At 39.2% G+C, this 26697-nt stretch overlaps 1 protein-coding gene across 1 annotated transcript in view; it reads right to left on the bottom strand.

Moving 5' to 3' along the window:
* Positions 1–26697, bottom strand: part of LOC139735241 (C-terminal-binding protein 1-like) — a 92520-nt gene that overhangs the window by 10191 nt on the left and 55632 nt on the right. The window contains exon 3 of the mRNA XM_071645994.1: positions 24289–24464. Coding sequence (XP_071502095.1) covers positions 24289–24464 — 176 coding nt within the window. The remainder of the gene's footprint in view (positions 1–24288; positions 24465–26697) is intronic.

The raw sequence follows: 26697 nt of genomic DNA, 5'->3' as shown, positions 1-26697 counted from the left end.
AAATGGGATCAATTTTCAAACTCCATACTCAACAGTGATGCAGACACAGATTGTGATTGTTGGGAGTCTACTCCCGCTGGTTTCGGAACTGAAATGGGATCTCTAGGATCTTCTCAGCGCATTCTTCGCCTGTCTCCTTCCTCTTGGTCCAGATGGATCTACGTGACTCATATCCAGCTACGCTTCACAGGGAAAACATTGATACCTTACTAGACAATCACACAAATGAACAAATCCAAACTTTTTTCTCCATTCTAAATGACTCTGAATGTACATTTTTAATGGTTTGAAAGCACAGTTTCAGGAATGAGACTAACACATTTGTGAATCCCCTCATTTTTTTTCTTTTCTTTAAATCCTGGAGATGAGGGTGAGTGAGTTTCCGTGTTGGCTTTTGTTCTTGTTGTCTCAGAGCAACTTATAAATGGTCTGGAAGACTAGAAATAATTCATGAGTTTTCTGTGAAAACTAAACTGAACATTTCAAATTTAGACACGATGGGTGCCATTCTATGAGCCGTGCTGTTTTATGGTAGTCGCATCAAGTGTAAGCTGGGAAGGGCAACGTCACATTCCCCACAGTCACAGAATCACCTTGAATTGAGGACTGATATCGTAGGGGTCATGCACTCGGCGAGAAATCACCACCTCGTGATGACCTCATGCATGGGAAGCCCTGCCAATTTCAAACTGCCCTACGCCGAGATGACATACAGACCAGGGGCCGGAAGGAAGTGGTCGAGGCCTCCCGTAGAACAAAGCCAGGAATTCTGGGAAGGCTGTGAATCATTCGGCCACTGGGGAGGAAATTAATGTGTTGCTCTCGTCCGTCACTCTCATCTTGAAGGAATGCATCCAGCTCTAAAGATATCCTGCTCTGTAATTCTACATTTCCTATCGCGAGATGCTTCAATGCGAGTACAAAGAAGAATAAGCGGAAGAAATGCAAAAAACAAATCCAAACAGCGATGACAAACAACATATAAAACTTTTTAATGTGATAGAATGCTACGCAAAGTCGGTCATTGCAATGTGATGATACACACTGAAGACGATCATGGAATGTACTGTTTGATATTTCCATCCAGTGGCATACAAGGCTGAGTTTTCCACAAATCACCAGAGAAGAGGAAGAAGGGCATTAGTGCCATGGAATCTCCATATGCGATTTCATCCTTGTACTTCTCACCTGGCAAAATATGCACCAAGGAAATGAAAACCTCTTTGAAATCTCAAACTGACATTTCTCAAGCATCCTTCTTTCTCAGCTGGATGAAGGTAAATTCCTTACACAAATGCAGATGATCTGCACATTTCAACCACAGCTGATGAAACATCCTGACCAAGACTCGCTGGGGGGAAACGTAAAATCAAACCACTCCTACGCTGTTACGTCATGTTTCCTAGTTTTTCGTGACTTCATTGAATACAAATGTTGATGGGGATTGAAATGGTACTTTGGAGTACTTGACTCATAGAACGAGTACCAGATGGTGGAATCCAATCTGTTGTTCTTAGAGCATAATACACACTATTATTCTTGAAGTTCTTAAACCATTACCAACTTAAAAACACTTGCATGCTCTGGACTATGACTTGGTACTGTAAAACGAGGAATGTTAGTGTGCATCTTATCTTTGCGAATTTTTGGAGCGCTACGATTCGCGTACTTAAAATGCACGCAAAAGTTCTTGTCTACACTATATGCTTTGAATGCCAGTGGCATTTCGAGAAAATTCTATGCCGCGAAAAAGGCCGTTGGCTCCAATTCGCGAAAATTTCATACCCCGAATATATCATATGTGACCCGCTACAACAAAAAGGTCCTAAAGTCGCGCACGGTCGAAGCCGTGAAAATCGAGTTTGAAGTCAGAGCATCATAATTGGTGAAAACTTACGATTTTCTGATTTTGACATATTATTGGAGTCTGACATGTCTTCTATCATCTGTCGAAATTTTGAAGCAAAATGATGAAAGGAAAGACCAAAAAATAGCGTTTTTCTGGGCCATGTTTTTGGCGTTTCGACCAAGCAGAAACCGGTTCGAAAATTTGGATTGAGCGCCACAGATAGGCTCCGCCCCTAACAATGACCGGAGTGATCTCATTGGTCAGTTTGCTGCTTGCCGCTAACCGAAGCGTGAAGCTCGCACACTGCCAAGTCGACTGGTGCGTGCAGGTGGGATGCGCTATGCCCAGCCGCTTCTCCTGGCATCCTGGTCACTGATTGGTCGGTGAGGAGACCGCCGACGCTGTGCTTGAATGAGCATTTCGGGGGTTGCTAGGGTTTACCTTCTATTGTCCGGGGGTGAAAATTGACTAGCGTGTCCCTTGATCGCGATTGCGTCGCAAGGAAAACTTTTAGGGCGCTTTTCTCGAAACGGTGATTTCCCATACGTCTCGACATGCCCTCTTTTAAACATCGATATCTCCGCAGCCGATTATTTTCATAAGATGTGTTATATATCAATTTAAAGCAGAAAGATTAGGGAATTTTGTCATGCAATTTTCAAATAATCGACCTCACCCGACTTTAGGATCATTTTGTTGTAGCGGGTCACATATTTTCAGTATATTTCTGACAAGTGACCTCTCTGTGAGTGTGTCCTTTATCAAGCCTTTTCTCCTAATTCTCGGAAGAACATTAACAGATCAAGGAATGTAAAATGGCGTGTAATAAGCCAGTTCGGAGTTAGCTCATGGGCACATTGGTACGAATGACCTTTCTTTTTTCTCAGTTGGTTAGGGGCACTTCACTCGTTTTCAGAGCGACATAATGCATTATAAGCTTTACGTAACAATTTATGGGATTCATTCAAACAAAGAATAAACTTGCGTAGACTAGATGAGCAGAATGATCTGTCAATTCACACTTGAGAAAACATCCATTTCATTATTTTCCATTGGATGTATTGACAATCTCTTTCTATTGATATTGCCAAATACCACTTTTGCTGTCAGGTTGATGTGCTGGAAAGCGGCATTTATAAGGATTACATGAATAATCATTACATGACAGATGCTTATCCCAGTAAATTTAAAAACCAACATGCCTGTTGGTCCGAATGACCTTGTTTCTGCTAATGCGCAAAGTGGAACTCCGAACTGGCTTATTCATAGAATCTTTGCACAGTTCTTAGCCATTCTCATGATGTGGAAGTAAGTACTTGCAACAAATAAAAAAAATAAAAAAAAAATCTCACAAAATGTGATTTCCAGAATCATTTCAAGCCATTCACAGCATTTAGGTAGAACAGCCATCTGTGGCTCCAAGGAACATGTTGTATTACGCCCATACTAATGCATGGACCGCACTTTCTATCCACACAAAAGGTACAGCTGTGGTAGCTTGCTGTGTCATGCCTCCGATACAATGAACATGTGGGCATAAACTTGTGTAACATCTGAACCGGTGGCAGCGAGAAACCGCCCCGTGGCAATGCTCCAAAACCTCAGCAGCCTCTCACACCGCAACTGGTGTGCATGCACCCTCTACGTGAAGACAATACTGGGGTGACCTTAAAAAACACACACACATGTACGCGTCTATGGTGGAAACCGAAGACCTGTTTTACCCATAAGAATTTTACCACATAACCGAGGACCTGTGTGTCAGTAGGACTCTTGTCAACCGAGGACTCATTCACATATTACCATCCAACCGAGGACTTATTACAATAATGCTAATTGAGGACCTACAAACATGTACCCCTACATGCAGAAAGCATGCAAAAGCAGACCGTTTGGAATGGTCTGCGTACTGAGGACGTCCTCGGTTCTCTGTGTGTCCTCGGTTTAAACGTAAAGTTCGTATGTGTGTCCTCGTATTACACCATGGGTAAGTGCACACACACACACACACACACACACACACACATACTGAGTTGGAATGACAAGCAACATGAGGGGCAGCTACTGGCAAAGTTCTCTCCATCAGTGACCGGTAGACAACTACATACCTGCCAACCTCGAGACTTAATAAATCTGAACAAACAAAGAAAAATTATTTAAAAATCTGAACTTTTATAAATTTCATATAGGTACTTAACTATTAACAGATATTTTACAAAAATCAGAACACACTGAAATCAATGCATTTTCTTTCAGTGAAAAATCTGAATATTCACATTAAATCTGAACAGTTGGCAGGTATGCAACTAGAAATGTTACTATGGCAACTGGTAAACCACCACTACATCATATCATTTTCCAAATAGGTCTATAGTACATCCTGACCATGTGGCACGACAGTTTCACATGACTGGCATATATTCACTATCTGGTACTAATGACACACATATTTTCATGACAATAATTTGAGCCATTTTCCAAACAGAGAAAAAATAGTGATTTTCACACTATTTTGTAGAACAGAGTAAAATGGGGGTGAGCTTGCGTATGACATCAAAGAATTGCCAATTTACATCTGACTAATCACAATTTCAAAAAATCCTAATTTTCTTAGTTTTCATAAGAATTTGCTCAAACTTTCAATGCCCTGTTCTTCTATTTTTTCTACTTCTATTCAAACAAACTAATTTTCAGGGTAGATTTCCCCTTTAAAAACTAAGTAAAAAATTAAAGCCACACCAACAATTAGAAGCAATGCGCAGACATTACCACATGACACAACTTCATCCCTCCCTTCCAAGTGCTTTCCAGGTAGCATGCATGTGATACTGCCGGTGAGTTAGAAAACCACGGACTTAATTGCCATCAAGCGACCAATCAATAACAAGCATCACATTGCATTGATTTGCATCGATGTATCAGAGAGGAGCTGGGATTGAGTACGTGCACCAGCATACAAATTCCACTTGTATCATGGTCATCCTGTCTCTATTCCTAGTAATTCCAGTTAAGGTGCACATATAATGTTATATTTAACTCATGGAAGAAGAAGAAAAACAAAACACCAAAAGATGTACAAGCAATAAACAACTAAACAAAAAAACCCACCCTGTTCCTGGAACATCATTAGATCCTATGTTTCTGTCGTCCTTCGTATCATCATCTTTCGTATCATGTGACCACAAGAATGTGAATTTACCATATGGGAGGGTCGTTGTTTGTTGTTGTAGGTTGTTATTGTTGTTGTTGTCCAGCTTTGGGGTATTAGCCTTAGTTCAAGTCCCTTATGCTGTACCAGCAATTATAAGCAAGCAAGACAGGCAAAGGTTGGAATACTGAGCCACAGCCAAGCTTCTAGTAAGAGGCAATCCCAATGAGAAGGCTTTGGTAGATTTGTCCTATTTCCTTAACCCATTGAGGATGGACTGATTTTATTATAACACACATTTCCCATAGACACCTGCCCGAGTATTCTCGGGACTCATCTTCAACGGGTTAAAAGCCCATGAACCTGGGATTCAAGAGGATGCTGTTGAATAACATGACGATCACCGCCATCTTCAATAAGAAGATCGACAATGGAAAGCTTGTTAACTGTCAATGGAAGTACATCAAGAGCCCTGCATGCATTTTCTTTGGAAAGGGTAAATATCAAATTGTTCATGACTCCCTGTACATAGTGTAAGTAAAGTATGTGCACGTTGGACTCAACCAATCATAGCGATTTTATGTAGATAAAGATCTAGTCTTACACAACAATCTGTATTTCAAGAAAGCTTGCCCTGCTGTGATTTGCTTAGGCACTTTAAATTCACATAGTGGTCATGGATGTATATTCCAGGCAAGCTTATGATGATCATGGTCCATGATCTAATGATATCATGATTAGGGTTCAAAAAACTGAGAAATATAATGGTCTTATTGACCCATTGTAGCCTCTCCGATGTAGAAGAACTGCTTTCCATGATGGCTCTGTTAGTACAATTACCAAACAGTTTATAGCTTTAGTTTTTGGTTTGTTTTGTTTTTCACCATAAAATGATGTTTTTGTCTGAACTTTGCTGCATCCCTTGTCTAAATTAAAGCAAAGAAACCCTCTATTTCACATAAATTGTCCCCTCTTAATTGTTAACATCTAGGTAATACACATAAATATTTTTTAAAAAATGACTGAATACTTCTTGGAGAAGGCTAATGTGCTGAAAGGTTTAAGGTTAATGACCTTTCCACAGCATCATTAGAAAGAGATGAGTTCCAAATGACCCCGAGTGACCTGTGAGCGGGAGCCATTGAGATGTAATCTGCCATGTGAGAATTCTCCCTGGTAGTCATTATGGGGGCATTGGCTTGAAATGTGGTTAGCAGCCGTCAGCATTCCTCGTTAAACTCACATAGAAGAATGAGGCAGTCGGGGGAGACGGGATCCTCGATCCTGATTGGCTAGGTTTGTGTCTTGGTATGTAACATGCTTTGTGATTTTGAATGAGGGAAAGATCCCTACACATGTATCTCTTATACAATGTGTCATCTATGTGTGCAATATTACCTGTCATATATTCAACATTGAATGTATTTAGATGTTGGTACAGTACATAATATGTATCTTTGACCGAGTCCTGATTTTTATTACCTTACACAAGCTACTGAGATTTGCTGTACACTCGTTGTAAATTACCAAATATTACTGTCTTACCCCTTGATATAATTCATCTATTCCATCATACATTAAGCTACTTTTGTTCTTTTCTCTAATTTTTATTGCCTACAGATCTGTGAGCTTTACCTTCCAACATCAACAACAATGTGACAGAAATACTAGATACACAACAACATGCACACACACAATTATCTTTTTACCAGTTTCTATGCAAGGCTGGCAAAAAACAGTCAGCTCTCTTGTGTACAGCAAATACTGGTAGTTAAAATTCCACATCATTTTTTCACTAGTCTGACTCTCCTGAGCATTCTGGAGACATTTGCATACATCATCCCAATACTCCGGCGGGATGCTCAGAGAAAAACCACAAACCTTCATTGCCAGGTAAGGGAGAACTGCTCCCGACAGCGATCTGGTCAGGGCTCTTCCTTCTTTCAATCATCCCCCCCCCCCACTTCATCTAGACATTACCATTATGATGAGTGCAATTATAGCTGTTGGACTCAAAGTCGTCTCCAATCTATACCGGGACGACCAAGAAAACATGAGTCATGTTTCTACCAGGGTCGCCCGTCTCAACCTTAGGATCTCCTCCCCTACCTTTTACTCTCTCTTTCTATACCTTGTGTCATATTTCTGTCTGCTAACATATCTGGTACACAATGAATCTCATCCTAAAATGAATCATTACCAGGTATCTCTTCCAACTGTCATTCGTTTCCTTTCCCATCAATACGCCATCTTATTCCACCAACTTAATTTTTCTGTTTCCGCTTCAATTTTGCTTTTCCCAAATCCATCCAATTTTCTTTTGACTCCATATATTACATCTCCTTTCCAATTGTCTTTACCGATTTCTATTCTCTATACCGATTTCTATTCTCTATACCTGGTACTCTTGAAATTCCATGGTCAATTATTACTACATTACAATGTTCTATTTGTAAACACCAGTTCCACAGAGCAGCAATACCTTCTATTAGATTGTCTTTGAAAAGAACAAACAAACAAACAAACAAATCCTGATCTCATAGATATCCAAACTAACTCCCAATATGATTAAAATATAGATACACTGAAAAATGTTTCTGCATCTATAGATAAATTTGTATATGCTTCATTTGAAAACTTCGGAAGATGTTCATCAAGTATATAGAACTTCATTTGATATGTGAAAAATATTGCAAATTGACAAGCTTGGTACATTGTTGTTGTTTTAAAGAAAAGAAGAGAGAGAAAAAAATGGGACCCTATTATATTGTCATTTGCAATATACCAATGGCGTTTGTACCAGGATATTGCTGCAAATGCATTGAGATATTCTGTGACTGAACAGAGAGGGCGACAGACTGATGGGGACAGGTGAGTGGGTCTGGGGATGTGTTGTTTACAATCGAAGCCTGTTATAGGGTACAGAAGAGGAGATCCTGCTTTTGTGGTTACCACGTATAACTTCCACTAGGAGATGACAAATTATTTAGTTCACCGGATTTAAATCAAAGCATAAACAGAAAAGCCACTTCCTTCACGGAAATCCCCATAAAGTTGTAATTTCATACTTACAATAATGGTACATGTTAAAAAAGAAAGAAAGAAACAACTAAGGAGTTCTGAACAAACCTCAATCAAATCACATGACTGAAGTGTTTTGGTTTTTTTATGCTACTCATAAGTCAGGTTAGTTGATGTACCAACACCTACAAGGGTATCACTTTGCAAGAATTTGTCCTATTCAGTAATATTTATACCAATCTATGCTGTTTTACATCATTGTTCATTCAAACAGCATTCTGTAATGTCTTCCTTAAAATCAGTAACAAGATATCTACAAATTGTAAAGTAAACATCTTCTTTCCCCGTACACAGTTCTGAATGACAGCAAACCCATTAGGGTATCAATCTTTTTCCCAGTTTCCTATTCAAACTGTAGGAGGCACCTTGGAAGATTCATTATTGTCATTATAATTGTATCCATGTTTTGTTGAAGCTTATGTGATTCAAAGTTCCTAAAATATTACGTACTCACTCTCGTGTAAGTGTGATGTATACTGCTTTGAATTATTTTAAACGGAAATAAAAATCATATGAATTTAAATTTGAAAAAGAAAAGCCTAAAAGACAGCCTTAAAGCACTCCTTCACATCCTCCTTGTCTACACACTCACACACACACACACACACACTCACACTCACACACACATGCTACTCCTGCCTAGGACATATTGTCTCTAGTAGCACAACACTATCATGACCATCCATTCACACGAAGGCAAGCAAACAAGTCACAGCGCCCTCATGTGTCCACCAGAGTCAATTATTATGGCACACTTTCTAACCCTTTTACTCTACAGGTGACCAGTCCCTGACAGCCTTTAAAACCACTGATAATCCATACACCAACCAGAATGCAGCCCAGGTTTGAAATTTATGACTAGTAACTGGAATTATCATACCCTCATAAGTATTTCACAATGCAAAACCCATTACTAAAAAACAAAAAAACAAAATCAAAACCTTGCACTTCAGTGAAAGTAGTTTTTACAGAACTGAATGTAAGGTCATGATGTCATAATACTCCCCCCCCCCCCAAGTCAAGTCAACATTTGAACTAAGAGATCCTACATCATGATTTATTGAGAGGGGGACGTGCAGTTCTTTTTGATACTGATGACTTTAATGTATGTCATGTACATGTTCGCACTGTCCCTTTAAGGCCGCATGATTAGCAGAAAAAAAAAATACCATTGTCTCCCACTGTATACAGGAAGTGGCATATGGAATCGTGAAAGAGAGATAGAGAGAGGGAAAGGAAAGGGGCCAAGAAAAACGACCCACACGGGGTGAACAAGGGGAGGAAGGCTATGAGGTGGACACGGTTATTATCAAATTAGCGGTCTGCATCACAACTTCCAGCGAACCGGCTTCCAGTCCGGGGGAGTGCTCGCATCGTGCCCTGGTACTCTGTGAATCATCTTCAGACACAAGGGCAGAGGTAGAGGTGCAGGAAATGGTTTGGGGACCGGTGGGGGAGGGTGGGAGTGGAGATGGGGGATGGAAGGGGGGCGGGGGAGAAGGGAAGGGATGGAAGGGAAGGGAGCGCAACAATAAATGCCAGCCCCTAAACATGATTGGGACATCTGCCAATCATGCCTCACATTAGTGACATTATGCATTCTTCTGGGAGGCAGGCAAAACATTGTTTTCAGCAAATTGCTGCCAAATTAACTCTCCTAGTCACACATATCTCAAAGTAATGTGCACTGGCCCAATCAAGCTTGGAAAGTTTTGACAGTGTTGCTAACATCTCTATTACATCTTTGATGATTTTATGCTTTGTGATTAATCTGTGCCCTTGGTACAACCCAACATCTTAATGAGTGTGTGGGACTATGTCAGTTTTCATTGTTTACTTAACTCTTCAACAATAATATGGCTGTGAAGACATTTAACAAAATCTCTCATTTTGCTTCAGACTGCCAAGCTTTACTAGCGTGGTTTAACTCTTTTACTAGTCAAAAACTTACGATCAACAAGTGCTTAAAGCACCGTATTGATAGGCGATCAAGTTTGCAAATTCAACGCATGAGACTTTTAAGTGTGAAAGTAAAAAAGAAACAAAAGAAGAAAAGGTAAACATACCAGAAATAACATCATATGACGTGAGTTCACCAACCTTTCGTAAATCTGCCGACAGATTACAAAAGAAAGATGACCTATCAAAAGTCCATAGAAATATAATGGAAACAGCTCAGATGTGCCTAAAGGGACTCATGTGCGATGTTCTTGAGATTTATTGGTTTTGCGTAGCACGGTCACATATGTGATTGCTTTCCATACATGTTTGTCGTTTTGCTTCCGACGAAGATTCTCTAGGATTGAAAGCTTGGGCCTCCTTTTGACTCCACTTTCTTGGGATGCTACAAGTTGTACATGCATCAAAGTGATTGAAAAATACCAATCAGAGAAACACCAACAACATGCATGTAAGATGATTGTCCATATTCTTAAGTGTTACTTGAAGGATAAATGAAGACTGAACAGCCTTTAAGAGTTCTTTGCTACATGCCTAAAGTGGAAGCACCCTGATGGGGGAGATCATTGAATAGACATGTGCAACATCCTTTATCTCAGAAGAGAAAATCTAGAAAAACATTTCCCCAAACACAAATGCACTCATCAAGATACGATACACAAGTCCTTCTGGGTTGTTTGACTTAAATATCTGTTGAGGACGGGCTGATTTTGCTACAACACGTACTTCCCATAGACACCTGTCCAAGTATACTCGGGACTAGTCTTCAACGGGTTTAAAAAAAAAGTTGTTAAAAAATCCTGGTGCATGTGTGTGTGTGTGTGTGTGTGTGTGTGTGTGTGTGCGTGTGTGTGTGTGTGCCTGTAGCTCTCCCTTATTCTGTCGCCCCCCCTCTTATTATATAGTTCTATCATGTCCCTTTGTTCCAAGACAGATACTGACATCTGCGAAACGCCGGCAGCATTGCCCTAGCACATCCAAGATCTGCATACCGCTTGTCACGTCCTGTTCAACTACACCCCTAAATCTTCGCGCAAGGCCACAAAACTTTTGAGCGAGAAAGATGAAATGATATGGGATATCGCTATGAGTGAGAAAAGAGAGAGAGAAAGAAAACATGTGTAGAAAGGGGTCACCAGTCTATCTGGCTGGCTTTGTCAAGGAGATCAGTGGATGACCTTGATGTTTTTTCGAGATGACACAAATGCAGCCAATTCCCCCCTTCCTTCCTTCGCCCTCGCACATCCAGCCACCAATCCTGCTTCTTCGTTGCGCTGCTTGGTCCCGCAAAACAGGAAGCCAGAAATTACCGACTGTCTGTGGCAGATTCAAAAGGGCCCAGGCGAGTCTAATGAATTTGTTGTCTCTGTGAGTGTGTGCGCTGCTCACTTCTCTCCCGAAAACCCCCTTCCTTCTCCTGACCAAGGGATAGGGAAAGGAGAACCGCTTCAAATATCATCAAAAACACGAACAAACACACCATTACTTCACAAATCAGGATGCTGCAAGGTGCTTGATTCACGGTGTGACAAGACGCCCCCTATAGACCCAAGATGTTTAATGGACAGCTTGCCAGATACTGGACGAGCAACACCCCCACCCTCCTTCCCACCTCCGCCCCCTCCTAAACTCATCCTCCCTTTTGCCCCGAAGACTCACAAGTTATCAAAGCGACTGTTTTTCCAGCCTGCTAACTTGGCACACTCTTGGCCAGGACGCGGTGAGGTCCGGAAATCAGTGCTGGGGTTCGTCCGACAAGGGGAAATATGTTTTGGGGGCAAAAAACCACCAAGCTGATGTTGGCAAAAACGTAGCAACCTCCAAAACATCGCTCGAAAAGAGGAACAAACAGACGCAGCAAACACAATGACTGTGTGTCATCCAGCGAGCCAGCCAAAAGCAATTACACACAATCCACTAATACACGGTAAAAATGCACATACTGTTTGTGTCGAGAACAAAGGGATACTGATGTGCAGGGGAAAAAACAAAATCCACAAGTGTCCTTGTATTGTGTCTGATAGATAGATAGTGATACCAGCATTAAACACTTACGCACACTTGTGGCATTTTTAAGAGCTGAAACAGCAGTTGGCATGAATCACTTTGTGTTATTGTTGATAATTCACCCCCCAAAAAGTAAACACACTTCTGCATAAAAGTTGTTCTAAAATACGTATATGAGCGATAGACAAAGTGGAGAAAATCTTGGGTTACTCAAGATAAACAGGAGAGTTATGATATAAATGGCAGTTATTATTATTATTTTTTTAACATGGGTACCCTAGAAGTACCTCAACAGGGTCATCTTGATCATGTACATATAATCATAATGTATGTCTTCATTCTTCTCATCTGCTTTATACACAAATATACTTGATTATAATATAATATAAAATACAAACTGATTTTGCTTCAACACGCAATTCCCACAGACATTTGCCCGAGTATATTCATGACTCGTCCTCAACGGGCTATTACATGATGATACTGCCGTCTTGTATCTTTCCAGATTTCTCTGAAATATTCTGAAAATGTCTCAGGCAAAACGATAAAACACATCAACCCCCCCCCCCCCAAAAAAAAAAAAAAAAAAAAAAAAAAAAATTGGGTCTCCACATGCAAACATACAAACTACCTACCGGTTTCAATGCTGATACTAAATGCATTGCTTTTTACACTGACATACATTGCAGGTTTGTTTTGTTTTGTTTTGTTTTGTTTTTTTGCTGTTTTTTATCAAAGTCTGACAAAAAATAAAGAAAAAGATTCCAGACGTATTTCCATATCGATCTGATATTGACTGATGTGGATTCTCTAATTTTGATATCAAAGGAATTAAGTAACATGATACATTGGGTGGCCTGCAGGACAGTCTGATAGCCTCAACATTTAAATTCCACAATAATGTGAAATGGCAAGAAGTCAATTTGTCTGCACTTGATATTTAGTTCATCTGAGAATCTACTTTGTGCTCACTTTTGATGAAGCTGTTTGGTCAAAACCACTTCTTGAATGAAATGAGTACTCTTTTCTATATCACTGGTAACCATTTGGTAACAAACAAAATATGTATAAGTCCTTTACCGCAAGAGCAAAATTAATCATGCAAGTTCCACATATCACTGATCAATAATATGTAGCAAGATCACATTCAAAACTTTACTACTTTGTTGAAGTCCATGTTCAAATAAACAGGTACATACAAGGATTTAGATATGTGGGACTATTACATTTTTTTTTCATCTTTAGTCATGACAGATACCTTAATTATGTAATCAAAAAGAAAAAAAAAGTTTTGAAGAGATTCTCTATTCTAAACTTTTTCAGCCAGCATGCAGTATGGTATTTTCTTTTCTTGGATTCTGAGAGGAAAGCAAAAATTGGCACTTTTCATACCTAGGCTGCAAGATGTGAACGGGAAATGTAAAAACTGGTAGGAAAAAAAAAATACATGGAGGAATTCTTTAAAATACACAATAGTGAACAAAAGCCTTGTAATACAAGTGAACTTTTGCTTGAACCATGGACAACATAAAACAATTGTCTTTCAAGTTACTGTTACTCTGTCAGCACTCCACCTCAGTTCGATGTCGCCGAATTACATAACTTGCCTGTGTATCTCTTGATACAGACCGAATGCGCCTGTTGCATCGCCGAATTCAGCCGCACAGACATGTGTTCCACTCTGGAAGGTAATTGACTTGTCCTGTTCATGGCCATCTACACTGGATAGGAGGTCATTCAACCGATGCAGTGAGACACCACATCGTTCATGCCAAACCTACGATTTAATAAGGAGCACCGCGGAAACACGCCTGCTGCATTCGTTTGTAATTAAAGGGCGATTACACCCTGCATTCTAGTTAAAACCAAAGCCAACGTCCTCATCATCTTCAAGCTGGAATTCATAAACGGATCAAAATAAAACAAGCAAAATTAAATGGTTTCCTCAAAAATCGGACCTACAACAAGAAAGATCTGGAATGGTACAGTTCCACACGTGTTCACAAAGAAGTAAAACTAGCAGATACCACAACATAAGAATGAAACGAGGCAACCATGTCATGGCCTCACAAGTGTTCCACTGACCTTCACGTGAATGTTGGCTGTATTTCCTGTTTTGACAGAAAAAGGAAAAGGAACTTGTTTCCATGGGGTCAAAAATACAAATGTATGTCATGTGGTCATAACCTAGCGAATGATAACCTGGGGGGGGGGGGGGAATGTCCTTGGTATATCATCAGCCTAAAACATGAATTCTTATACAATCTTAGAGCACAAACAAGTGGGAGAATTGTCAGCCGATGACATTATCGCCTACTATACTTTGGACATCAGGTTGCAACAAATATCACTCCCAGGTATGCAGTTAATCACGTGTAACTCTATATTTCACAACTTTCTTCCCTTATTTCTGAGTCCCTTCATTCTTCGCTGAAAATGTCTTAAGCTTGCCTTAAATACACTGTATTGTAATGTCATTTGCATATATTGTTGATTTGTGTTCTGTGACAAATTATGTAAACTGTCGATTAAATTGAATTGAATTGAATTTGAAATCCAAATATGAAATAAAATTTTAATTGAATTATAAGTCCAGTTATGAAATCAAATCTTTATTGAATCTAAAGTCCAATTACAATGAAATATATTTTGAATTGATCTGAACTGTATTTGAAGATCAATGATCATGAAAAAATTGTGAATTTAATTGAATTGAATTTGAAGTTCAATTATAATGAAATAAATTTTTAATTGAATTGAACTGAATCTTAAGTCCAATTATGATGAAACTCCAACCATCCCGTCCATCTGGTTTGTCACTAACCACTGAAGTCATCTTAAACATGACGTGGAAGTGCACTTAAAAGTAAAAAGTCAAACAGGCAAGCATTACTACAGTTGTAGGATTCTCATTTTTCATACGTCCCATGAGACAGTTATATTAGACACCATCTCAAATGCGAAATAGATGATGCTGGAACTGCAATGTATTGAAGTTATTGTATGCTGGGTAACATAACAAGACTATTGTTAGAAAACTCTGCAAACTCTACACACACCAAGAAGCAAATGAGATGGTAATCTAAAAGCAGTAAATTCTTCTGTATGAAAATGCTGCATATTATGTTTGTTTGTTTGTTTGTTTGGGTTTTTTTTTTGCCAATTTCACTCTTCAAATCTTCTGTCAGCTCTTCCATATGACTGATTGTTTGTGACCCAGACAACTTCAGCATATTGTCAAAAAATGACAGGAGGAAGAGAGTTCATGTGATCTCGCTTCTCTTTAACAAACCTTCTCCCTCATTGACACTTGCACACACACACATACACACACACATACACAATCTCCCTCATACACACACACACTCTCTCTCTCTCTTTCTCTCTCTCGCTGGCCTTGGACACTTTACTTCAGGAAATGATCCAACAGGAAACCGACGGCTTTGAAATGTGCCTTGGACGACTCGGACAAAGATACGAGTCACATGGTGATGATATCAAGATGGCTTCTGGCACCCCGGCCAACCTCAAGACTCATGCTGCGATTGAAAAACCCAAAGACCCGTTGGCCGGAGTAGGTGGTTGCACCCAAACACGACGACCCCGATAAAGGGCAATGCTTTTGGACAACAATATATATGTGGTACAGCTAACACCCTGTCATATGACAAAAGTCAGTAGGAACGTATGCTCTTTAAAAAAAAAAAAAAAAATGACTGCTAATTGATGAACAGAGAATAGCTGACAGAAGCCACTTTAATGTCTCCTATATTCTCCTCATTCACCTTTGACCTCCCCATTTGCATAAAATTAATAGTTTACACAGCACTTTCATTCAATGATTAGCTGCCTTCAAAGTTAAATAATTGGGAAAAAACAATGGTATCATGACAGAGACAAAGAAAGGGAGTCAAATGCTTCAGCTGTCATGATCTTCTGAGAAAAGCGATTGGAGCTATTCAGTAATATCTTGCAAAAGTTTTGCAAACACTGCACTTCTTTTCAAAGCTTAAAGTCAAATTGAAGGATCTATTAAAAGTTTAAAGTTTAGCCCTAAAAAGAAAATATATTCAAACTGGGTCGGAAGGTGACGAAGGTGACAGGAACTTTCCTGCCGAAATTTTGCAAACGTTTTGCCAACTTTATAAATTGCAGTCCTTTAAAAACTTGACAGTCAAATTACAGAATCTATGCACAGGCGATAATACATCGTATTGAGGAACATACTCATACATGTATCTGGTCAAAACCAATGAAGGTGAACAAAACTTTTTTTTCTGAAATTTCACAGCAGTTTTGCAGACAACACAAAGAGCAGTCCTTTCAAAAGTTTAGAAGTCCAGGAAATTATCAAATGTTTGCACAGTTGATAATTTTCTGCAGGAAGAAAACAAGAAATCATATTCAAAACTTTGTTAAACTTACGGAAGACTACGACAAGTTCAGACACGAGTCTTATAAGGATGACCGAAGTGGGTCCTCTGACACATGACAAGGCAGAAGTGCCCCCCTTAAAGAGGAAATCCACCCCCAAAATAAATAAACTTCAAAAGAAAGAGAAAAAATATTCCCTACAGAACGATGCAAAAAATGAAAAAAAAAATCAGATAAGAAATAAGGAAGATATGACATTTTGAAATTTCACATTCGGTTTTTCAGAAAACACTTCTTGACCAGTCCTTATGAATATTCAAATCAGCAAGTTGATGATGTCATGCTCTCACATTTTCTTATACATTTCATATAAAGAAATGACTAAAATCTCATATTTCAGCAGTATACATATAAAACCTGTCTCAAAACCACTCCAAATAAAAAAGAACAAATGTTAACTCTGATATATCTTTGTATGGGAACATGGTTTTACTTGTATAAGCTAAAAATGAATTTTTTTTTCTGAATTTCATATATAACTACATAAAAACTTGTGAGGGTATGACATCGTCAACTCACTCATTTGAATATTCATAAGGACTGGTCAAGAATTGTTTTCTGAAAAAAATGTGAAATGTGAAAATGTCATATCTTCCTTATTTTTCATCCGAAGTTTGTCATTTTTGTATCATTCTGTAGGTAATATTTTTCTCCTTCTTTTGAAATTCATTCATTTTTGGGGTGGATTTCTTCTTTAAGTTTGCCTCTCTGGATATCTATACACATATCATGAAAAAGTAGAAGGTCTACTAATTTCTTAAAACTATACATGCTCCTTTATTCTTATTTTCAGAAGAAGATTGACAAGACATTCATACTTAATTGAATCAATTGTGTTCATTCTAACTATTTATATCACAGTCATGTGTTGGTTCCAGCATCTAACAGATGAAAGGAAAAGATCAGTAATGCATTACTGTACAACCAGAAATCTTCACAAATTTTGGGAGGAACCAAGATTCACGAAGGTAAAATGCATACAAAAGTGTCTGCCTACACAATGCATTGAATGCCAGAGGTAATTCGCAAAAGTTTCATGCTGCGAAAAGGGCAGTTGGCTCCAATTTGCAAAAGTTTCATGCTTCAATTGTTTCTGGTTTTACGGTATTAACGTCAAACAAATTTTAATGATTGTACCAAATTTTCAACACATTACACATCCTTCTCAGGCTTTCAGACAAATCTGGTACAAACACAAATGTTTTCAGACATTAATACCAGGTAATGCAGTAATGATCTCTTCCTTTTATCTTTTTTTATATATTTGGTAGGTACATATATATACATATATATATACATATATATATATATGTATATATATATATACATATATGAAATATAATATACTAGTAACCTATATAGCCCCTCAATGACTCATATAAGGCATGACACTTCAATTGGAGATGCGTATTATGTGGGGCCACTAGAAAGCCTAAAATACCACATCTGCATGGTTGCATGATGAATCAATGTCTAATATTACCAGAAAGTAAAAACTGACAAAAAGGCAACAGATACAAGAGGCTGCAAGGACGCTATATGAAAATTGATTTGACATTGAATACTCAAGGTTCCTCTGCGGGATACAAGAAAAGTAAAAGATGATGTTCACGGATCTCCCTTTATTTCCTCGCCAACAACTGACGGGGAAGGCTGTGTCTAATGACCTATAAGAGACTAGTCCCTACAGATACATCATCACTACAGACTAGATAAGTAGCTAATTTGATTTTACTGCATGTCATCAGTGATATATGTACACAACAGGCATGTCTACAGAACACATAGGCCCGAATTCAACGAAGGTGGTACAAATGAAACCATGGTTTAAACCATGGACAAAAACCATGCAGCGCCAAGTGTCGCATGGAATATTTCGTTACGAAATTAGTCATTTCATCGATGAAATCATTATTTTGTAACAAAATGACAACATTTTGTAGCTAAATGAACAATTCGTCCACAAAATGATAATTTTGTTAACCAAATGGTCATTTTGTCAACGAAATGACCAATTTCATAACGAAATATTCCGTGCGACACTTGGAGCTCCATGGTTTTTGTCCATGGTTTAAACCATGGTTTCATTTGTACCACCTTCGTGAAATCGGGCCATAGGGCTTAATATATTCATAGTTACCATATCTACAAAAGAAATGATTATACAAAGAATTCTTTTATCATGTTATGGTCAAAGCGACCATCTTACTCGGCTCTAGAGAGACCAGTAGTCTGTGAGATTTGAAAATCTGCTGAAAAGAGAAAATAAACACTAAGCCTGAAGCTTTAGGCCGTTATATACAGTGGCAAATTGACCACAGGATGACACACAGATGGTCACTATATACAGGGTCTTTACAACATTATTCTTCTCTGTGGGATTCTGCAGTGGCTGCTGTACCACTGTACAGGTGACCACTGTAGACAGGTGACTACTGAGACAAGTGTGACTGTAAATGAGTCATGCCCATAACCACACATAAGACATCAACACATGCAGGTAATAGGCACAGCTAACTGAACATCACTTGTAAGAAAAGTGTGGGGTTTTTTTTTTTTTTTGCCCTTAAATGAACTTGATGTGTGATTTTAAGGTTAACTTTATTTCATTTTTTTTTCCTAATGTGGATTCCCCACCTCAGCTAAGCCTGTAAATGAGATACATATGTAAGGAGAGCAGACCAATTCAATACCGCGAAACCTGCAGGAAACACTTTCATGCCACTTGAGTTTGGCACACAAAAAAAAAAAGGGGGGGGGGGACAGCTGGAGAAAGAGGCTAGACATTTCATCACAATGTGGATGACATAGGGGAAGCCATGACATCGTGGGGGATTCCCCCCATAAAGTATGAGTGCAACTTACGCCTCAGCTGGTTTTGAAGTGACTAAACTGGTGTACTTTTTAGTTAAAATCTTTCCTTGAAATCAAAACAAGACTAAGTCAAGAGCTGCAATTCCTGCCCAGTTTGATCTCATATCAGCGGCCCTGCACTGCCATGAACTCGATTTCCCAGAGTACACGAGCCAGCGGGCATAGCATGGTCACATTACACATTAATGAGGTGCGGCAACAATATATCGACTTCTAAAGGACATTTAATTTGCAAATCAGTAATCAAGTGAATGAGAGAAACACAACTGATGAAAACTGGTCAATCTCAGACAAAGATGAAACATTTTCATATTATCAATGCTCTCCTGCATAGCTTTAAGATTTGTAACTAACTCCCTTTGAACATTATGGGTTTTTTTTTTTGTAATCTTGTTGTTTTGAAGTTTGATATCATATATTAAAGGAAGCTCAAAAAACAAAACAAAACAAAACAAAACAAAACACTTCACATATGCCATACCGGTCTTTACTCTTGTAAATAGCACTGTGAAATGAAGGACACAGTCCCAATACATAAACATGGTTACATGATGAACACAGTTCTAGACTGAGTGCATCATATAATAGTGGGTAACAAAGAATATGTCATCATACTTGGAGCACCTTTGAAATGACCATTCATCTAGTTGTTTAATGACCTTATTACTTGATGATAAAGGTAACCCTCTAGTTTATGTCATATGTCTGGTATTTTAGGTTTTCATGGACGATGCAATGTAATCCCAGAGATATAATTTGAAAGGGTGGTCACCAAAAAACTGGACACCAGACTATGTCGCCATGGCAACACTGCCACTAACAGCAAGACTGGTGCGGGAAGACAAGTGTGAGTCAGGATGGAGCTACTTTTTCCGTGCTCGCTTGGCAACTTTCCTGGCAAAACTTAGATGCTAAAACTTTGCCCCAGACCCAAACGCACGCACACACGTACACACCGGGGGGCTCTACGTCTTTTGCAACTCTGAAAACTTTTGTATGACGTGACTCATGGATCACAATTTAAGACTTCTCAACTTTCCCAACCACTTTTTTGTATCAATGCTATATAAAAGAATAAACTTCTGCTATTTTGACAGGCAGCCAAAGAGCTATAAATACCTTGAAATGTGTAATGAATTTGAGCATATTTGGGGTGTGCTTCCTTGGATTTGGAAAACGGGCTACAAACTCCGATATTTGATACCCGCGCCATGTTATATGTTTTTCCGTGTACAGACAAACCGCATCCTTGGCATTTGGAAAATCAAATCCTGGTGGGCTTGTCTGCATCGAGATCACAAAGGTGGATGAGTACCTATCTTCCCGGAGGAAAGATCATGGGGGAAGCTCTCTTGACTACAGGATATCTCTTCTCAAGGCACATCAAATCTAAGATGACTGTCGCCTAAATGTCTGTTAATTCGCGATACAGAGTCTGCACAAAGGACCATCCCTTTTTGTTTGGTCACAGAGGTATAAATCTCATTTTGTTTGTTTGTTTGTTTGTTTTTTGTGTTTGACGTACGTACAGGGACATCAACCTTGTGAAAAGCAATGCAGTACTGTAAAACGAGGAATTTTCACGTGCATTTTAATTTCGCGAATTTCGCGAGCACCAAGATTCGCGAAATTAAAATGCACGCGAAAGTTCTTGTCTACACTATATGCATTGAATGCCAGTGGCAGTTCGCGAAAATTTCATGCCGCAAAAAAGGCCGTCGGCTCCAATTTGCGAAAAATTCATGCCGCGAATATATCATGTTTTACAGTATTCTGAAGGATGAAAAATATATTTTGGGTGGAAAAACTTTTTTTTCAACATTTTTTGCAATAGACATGTAGACTGCTACATTTCTGGAAAGACAGCATTTTCCATATAACCTGCAGTATTTTGGGCAAAAAAAAATGGTATAAAATACTGAAGAAAGTACAGCTGGCATATCTGTAAGTATGATGCATGGGTGGCAGGTGATAAGATACTGGTGTTTCCTCAAGTTTTGGTCTAAATCACACATTTGATTACCAGATTCACTTCTACTCTCAGGAATAGTGTTGCAGACACAAAAGGACAACTGGGGGGGTGTTTCATAAAGCTGTCCGTAAAGTTACGAACGACTTACGAGTGACTGGTGATCAGTTCTTGTGCTGAATTATGGAAATTCTGATAAGTATAGCACATCAGAACCGATAACCAGTCGCTCGTAAGTTGTTCGTAACTTTACGAACAGCTTATGAAACAGGGCCCTGAATGGTTTCTATTTTCAAGCCAGGTGTATTCTCCAATGGGCCACTTCTCACTAGGCACAGAGAGCACGAGAACATTTGATTCAAACATGTAAGTATGTCATTGCTCAGAATGTGGAAGACCCCCTTCTGACACACTATCCATTCAAGCACTAATCAATCATTCCATTATTCATGGTTGAAATCCCTCTCATTCACTAACACAGTTTTGTCGAGAGGTTGCAAACTACCACAACTGATATTTCCCAAAGCTGCTCGTACCACACACCATGGCATTGCCAATTTAATGACTTGTCACATAATGATGGTAGTCATGGCACTCTGACCAACACTACGCACCATTTGTGCTCATTTGCATCCTCCTACACAGAGAGCAACAGGCAGCCCTAATAAGACACTCTAATTTTCAGACATTGCTGGTATTACTGCGACCTTTGGCTTCACATTCACTTCTGGCACGGTCTTAACCCATTGACGACGAGTCCCGAGTATACTCGGACAAGCGTCTATGGGAAATGCGTATTGTAGTAAAATCAAACGGTCCTCAATGGGTTAAAGACCCATTTGTGTAGGGACACCATGGGGTGGGAAGGCTAGCCCAACTCGGATATATTTGAGAATCCTCGTTAACAAATTGTGTATCGCTTTATCACTGATCTCTATGTAAGAACACACACAGCCAAAGAATCTCAACTGGGGTTGACCGTTACCGATGAGCATATGCTTCGATACACATATTTGCTGAAGGGCAGTATTCATGGTTTTCGACTGTACCCCAGTGGGCAGTGAACGAAGACTGATTCAATCGGGCCACCCACATCTCCCCACGCTACCAAGTCTCGTACAATGTGTTCAGACACAAAAATTTATACTAAAACGGTATAGCTACACCAAAACGGTATAGCTATACGATGAATTTATATGTCTGAACGCTGACTAGCGAAACAATGCATAGCGAAACGACGGTCAGAGCACGTTTTGAACTAGAACTCGATAACAAATCAGCATTCCATCATGTCCCATTATGCATCTAGACGGATAGCGACCATAAGAACGGTATAACCTGGCAGGGCTTCACGTGAGCTCGCATGAAAGGTGACCCTATTCCTCTCACTAGCAGCGACGTCATGACCATAACAACATGCCCAGTGGGAAACTGCGCATCTACTTTTTATATGTCGTTTTTCAGAATGGTCAAGATTAGCATCTGAATGGTCTGTCGCCTATACGATGATTCTTTATACGCTGTTTCTTTATCAAGTTATGAAACTGGCTTATCGAGTTTATAAACTGGCTTGTGTCTGAACAGGGGTAAGTTCTTTGAGTCAAAGAAGTAGCGCACAAGCGCAGTGTGGCATCTCCCAAGCTCTTCCCCTCCCATGTCCATCCCCTGAAGGTAATTGATTTATGAAGGCAGTGATGGTAACAGTAGTGCAGCAGTACAACCATAGATTCAAACATCAATCCATCACCAGAGTTCTACCACGCTCTCATTTTCCTTGTCCTAAAAAAACATGTCCAAATGAGAGCTTTCCTTCCAGGGTTTCACCGTCGGAAAAATCAAGAGTCCTTGCAAAGTCCATGCAAACTTCCCTGTAATAGTTGTAGCAGCTTATCAAGAACAGTAAAAAGTTATCTCTTTCTAAAGGCAGGGGGAATAATATTACTCATAACATTTGTCGGTAACGAGTCAGAGGAATGTGTACTTTTCTCAAAAGATGGAATTTTGTGAAATTCTCTTTATATTTTCCTTATATTGTTGTACGCATGTGACATCTAAGTTATTCATACACTGCAGTAGTCTTCTCATCCAGCGGTTACTGCACAAAAACTTCACAAATTCATAACTTTTGAACGGAATGTCTGAATTTCCTCAAACTTTCAATGATGTGTTCTACTAATATTGCTACATTCTCTCAATCCTTATGTTTATGAAGGTGAACTTGTCCTTTAAGGTATTACCAAAATTCAATCTCCAAAAGTAATATGTCACTTGGTGTTATTGCCCCATTATCCCCTCACCCCCCATCCTCCTCCTAAAAACCCAGACAAACATGAATTCGGCTCAACCCATTCATACAGTAATGTTGCCATGGTGTTGGGGTACATCAAAGGCTACCTGGTAGGTATCTGACAGATTTTATGACAACATTTGACACATGTCAATCAACATCAATCACTAAAGATGACTGGGAGTTTCTAGAAACTAAACAAGCATAACGTTCCTTCATCTCCTTACCAAGATCTAAATAATGACATACAATGGTGAAAAAATGGTACGAAACAATTTTCAAAAAGAAATGAATGTCCTTAAAGTGTCCCATGAAGAGGTTTGTACACTGATAGCACAACAACCATGTGGAATGCACTACGGCCATTTACAGGTCCAATCAGCTACAGTATCAATAAGTGGAGGAAAATAGGTCAGTTCACGTGTACTGCGTGGGATCCCCTCAGCATCCGGTGTGGCTAAAAACCAATTCATCTTTGTTGAGCTGGGTAAATTGATGGAGCTGATCTGTAATGCCTATGCATGCTGTGTTGTCAGCCGTTCCAATTCATCATTCTTTTTCATCTTTTTTTCCCATCTCCACCTGTCGAATCAAAAAACAAACTTACAAACTTCATTTTGTCTCTTCTTTTTTTTTTCATAACACAAACCGAACGGTGCAATGTTTCCAGTTATCAGTACCTTTTCGTGAATCTCGGTGGTAGACTGGGCATCGCAGAAGGCCACTGTAGCCACGTCCTTCAATATGGGCATCTCGACGCTGCAATCCCTGCCGTCCAGCAGGGCCACCAGAGGGCGCCCCTGCACTGGGGTGGCTGCAGGCATGGAGGTGGCGGGGGTAGTTGGGTGGCGGATTGCTGGAGGGGGGCCAGGGGTTGGGAAGGAGCACAAAGAGAGAAAGAAAGAGAAAGAGAAGGAAATACAGAACAGACAGACAGACAGACAGGCAGATACACAGACAGACAGAATGACACATATACAGATGCGATCATGAAAGAGGAGAAAGACAAAGAGGCAAGAAATAGAAAGGAACACACAGAAAAAATAGAAAAAAGTATGTGACAGCGCAAGAGAAAGAGAAAGAAACATAGACAGCAGACAGAGAGAGAGCGAAAGGTGACATATATGAAAACAGAATTAAAGAGTATAAGACAGAGCAAGCAGCATGTCACAAGTATAGGTGATAAACACAAGCATATACAAGCAAGAAAAACCAGCAAGAGGTGTAGATATAAGTTTAAACAAATGTCATTAGCATGAAGACAAAGTTAAAGGCAAGCAGAACAAAAGAGTGAAAATAGCAAAGGGGAAAAAAAAAAGAGAGTCAAAAATTGAGAAGTATGAAATACACATAAGGCAGTAATGAGAGATGTGGATAACGGATGAGGGGAGTAGACGGAGGAGGCAGAAATTTGTGCATTAAGACAGGAGGATGAAGATTCAGAGAGGTATGTGTGTAGGAAGTCATGATGGACAGAAAATCCATGTCGGGGAGAAAAGATGCAGATGAAAGGGTATGAGTGAACAGGCAAGGGATTGCAGACATGATTGTGAGAAAGAACATTAAACCAAGTTATGCCATTAAGAGGGGAAGCACATTCATCCACATCAGAGAAAACAGAGAGCAATAGATAGAAAGAGAGGGATAGATGTATGAATTAATAAACAGAAAGAGGGAAGAAAGAGAGATGAATATATGAATTGACAGACAGACAGAGTGGGAATAGATATATGAATTAAGAGATAGAGCGGAATACAAAGAGAGATAGAGAGGGATATGTGAATTGCAAGACAGAAAGAGGAAGACAGAGAGATAAAGACAGAGGGGGATAGATATATAAATTGAGAGAAAGAGAGACAAAAGAGACGGATAGAAAAGTTGAGAGAAAGAGAGAGAGACAGAAACAGGTAGAGAGGGGGAGAGATGGACATATGAATTAGAAGATACAGAAAGACAGAGAGATAAAGATAGTGAGGGGGATAGATATATGAATTGAGAGAAAGGGAAAGATAAAGTGAGAGATGAATATATGATATGAGAGACAGAAATATAGATAGATAGATAGAGAGAGATGGATATATATAATTGAGAGAAAGAGAGAGGGACAGATGGATATATGAATTATAAGACAGAAAGAGAGAGATAGATAGATAAATTGAGAGACAGACAGATAGATAGATAGATAGAGATGGATATATAATTGAGAGAAAGAGAGGGAGTGAGAGATGGATATATGAATTGTAAGACAGAGAGAGAAAGAGAGAGAGGGATAGATAATGAATTGAGAGACAGACAGAGAGGATGTGATAAGGAGCACATGACAAAGATGGGATAGGGATGTCGAGTAACAGAAAATGAGAGACAGATTATCGAGTGAGGACACAAAAGAGTAAAGGCCAGAATCCATTAATATCTCACAAATACTGTCAAATCAGTAGATCTTTAAATTGGCAATGTCACAGATCTTTAAATTGGCAATGTAACTATCCACATATCAATATTAGCTGCTAAACATCCTATCACTACCTAACACATTGGCAATTCTACCGTCTATAACTTACATTTGCTGCTACACGCAAACTACTTCATACTATCACACAAGGTGTCAATGTCACTATCCACAACTAAACATTAGCTGCTAAACACAATCTACACACAGATACTCTACCACTTTCCATATCTATATAAGATTAATTATGCATGCATATAGATTACATCAGATTATGCATATTCAGTTCTCCTCATACAATGCCTACAGTAAACTTTGGTCAGAGATTTAAAGATAACACATTGTGATAACTCAATAAAATTAAGTATAAAATTGAAAACAGCACCGTACCTCAATCAAGACTACCTAGTTAGACAATTCTTTACATAATCCTTCCACGAAAGACTCATTGTTTTTGTCAGGAATCTACTGCGTAAGTTAAGTGATCTGGAAATATTGAACCCTTCCCAGTTGCGACGTTTTGCATTGAAATAAAACAACAACAAAACAAATATTCAATAATATTCCTTGTCCATGATAGTGCTATAGATAAAAGCATTTCTATTAGCAGTTTGAAATCCTGCAATATTCTGCCTTGGAG

This window comes from Diadema antillarum, unplaced genomic scaffold, assembly GCF_040938485.1.
Source record: "Diadema antillarum isolate AM-2024a unplaced genomic scaffold, OU_Dant_1.0 seq00000566_RagTag, whole genome shotgun sequence".
In the NCBI taxonomy this organism is placed as follows: Eukaryota; Metazoa; Echinodermata; class Echinoidea; order Diadematoida; family Diadematidae; genus Diadema; species Diadema antillarum.
Note: the sequence above shows the minus strand (reverse complement) of the source record. Positions and strands in the feature narration are given on the sequence as shown.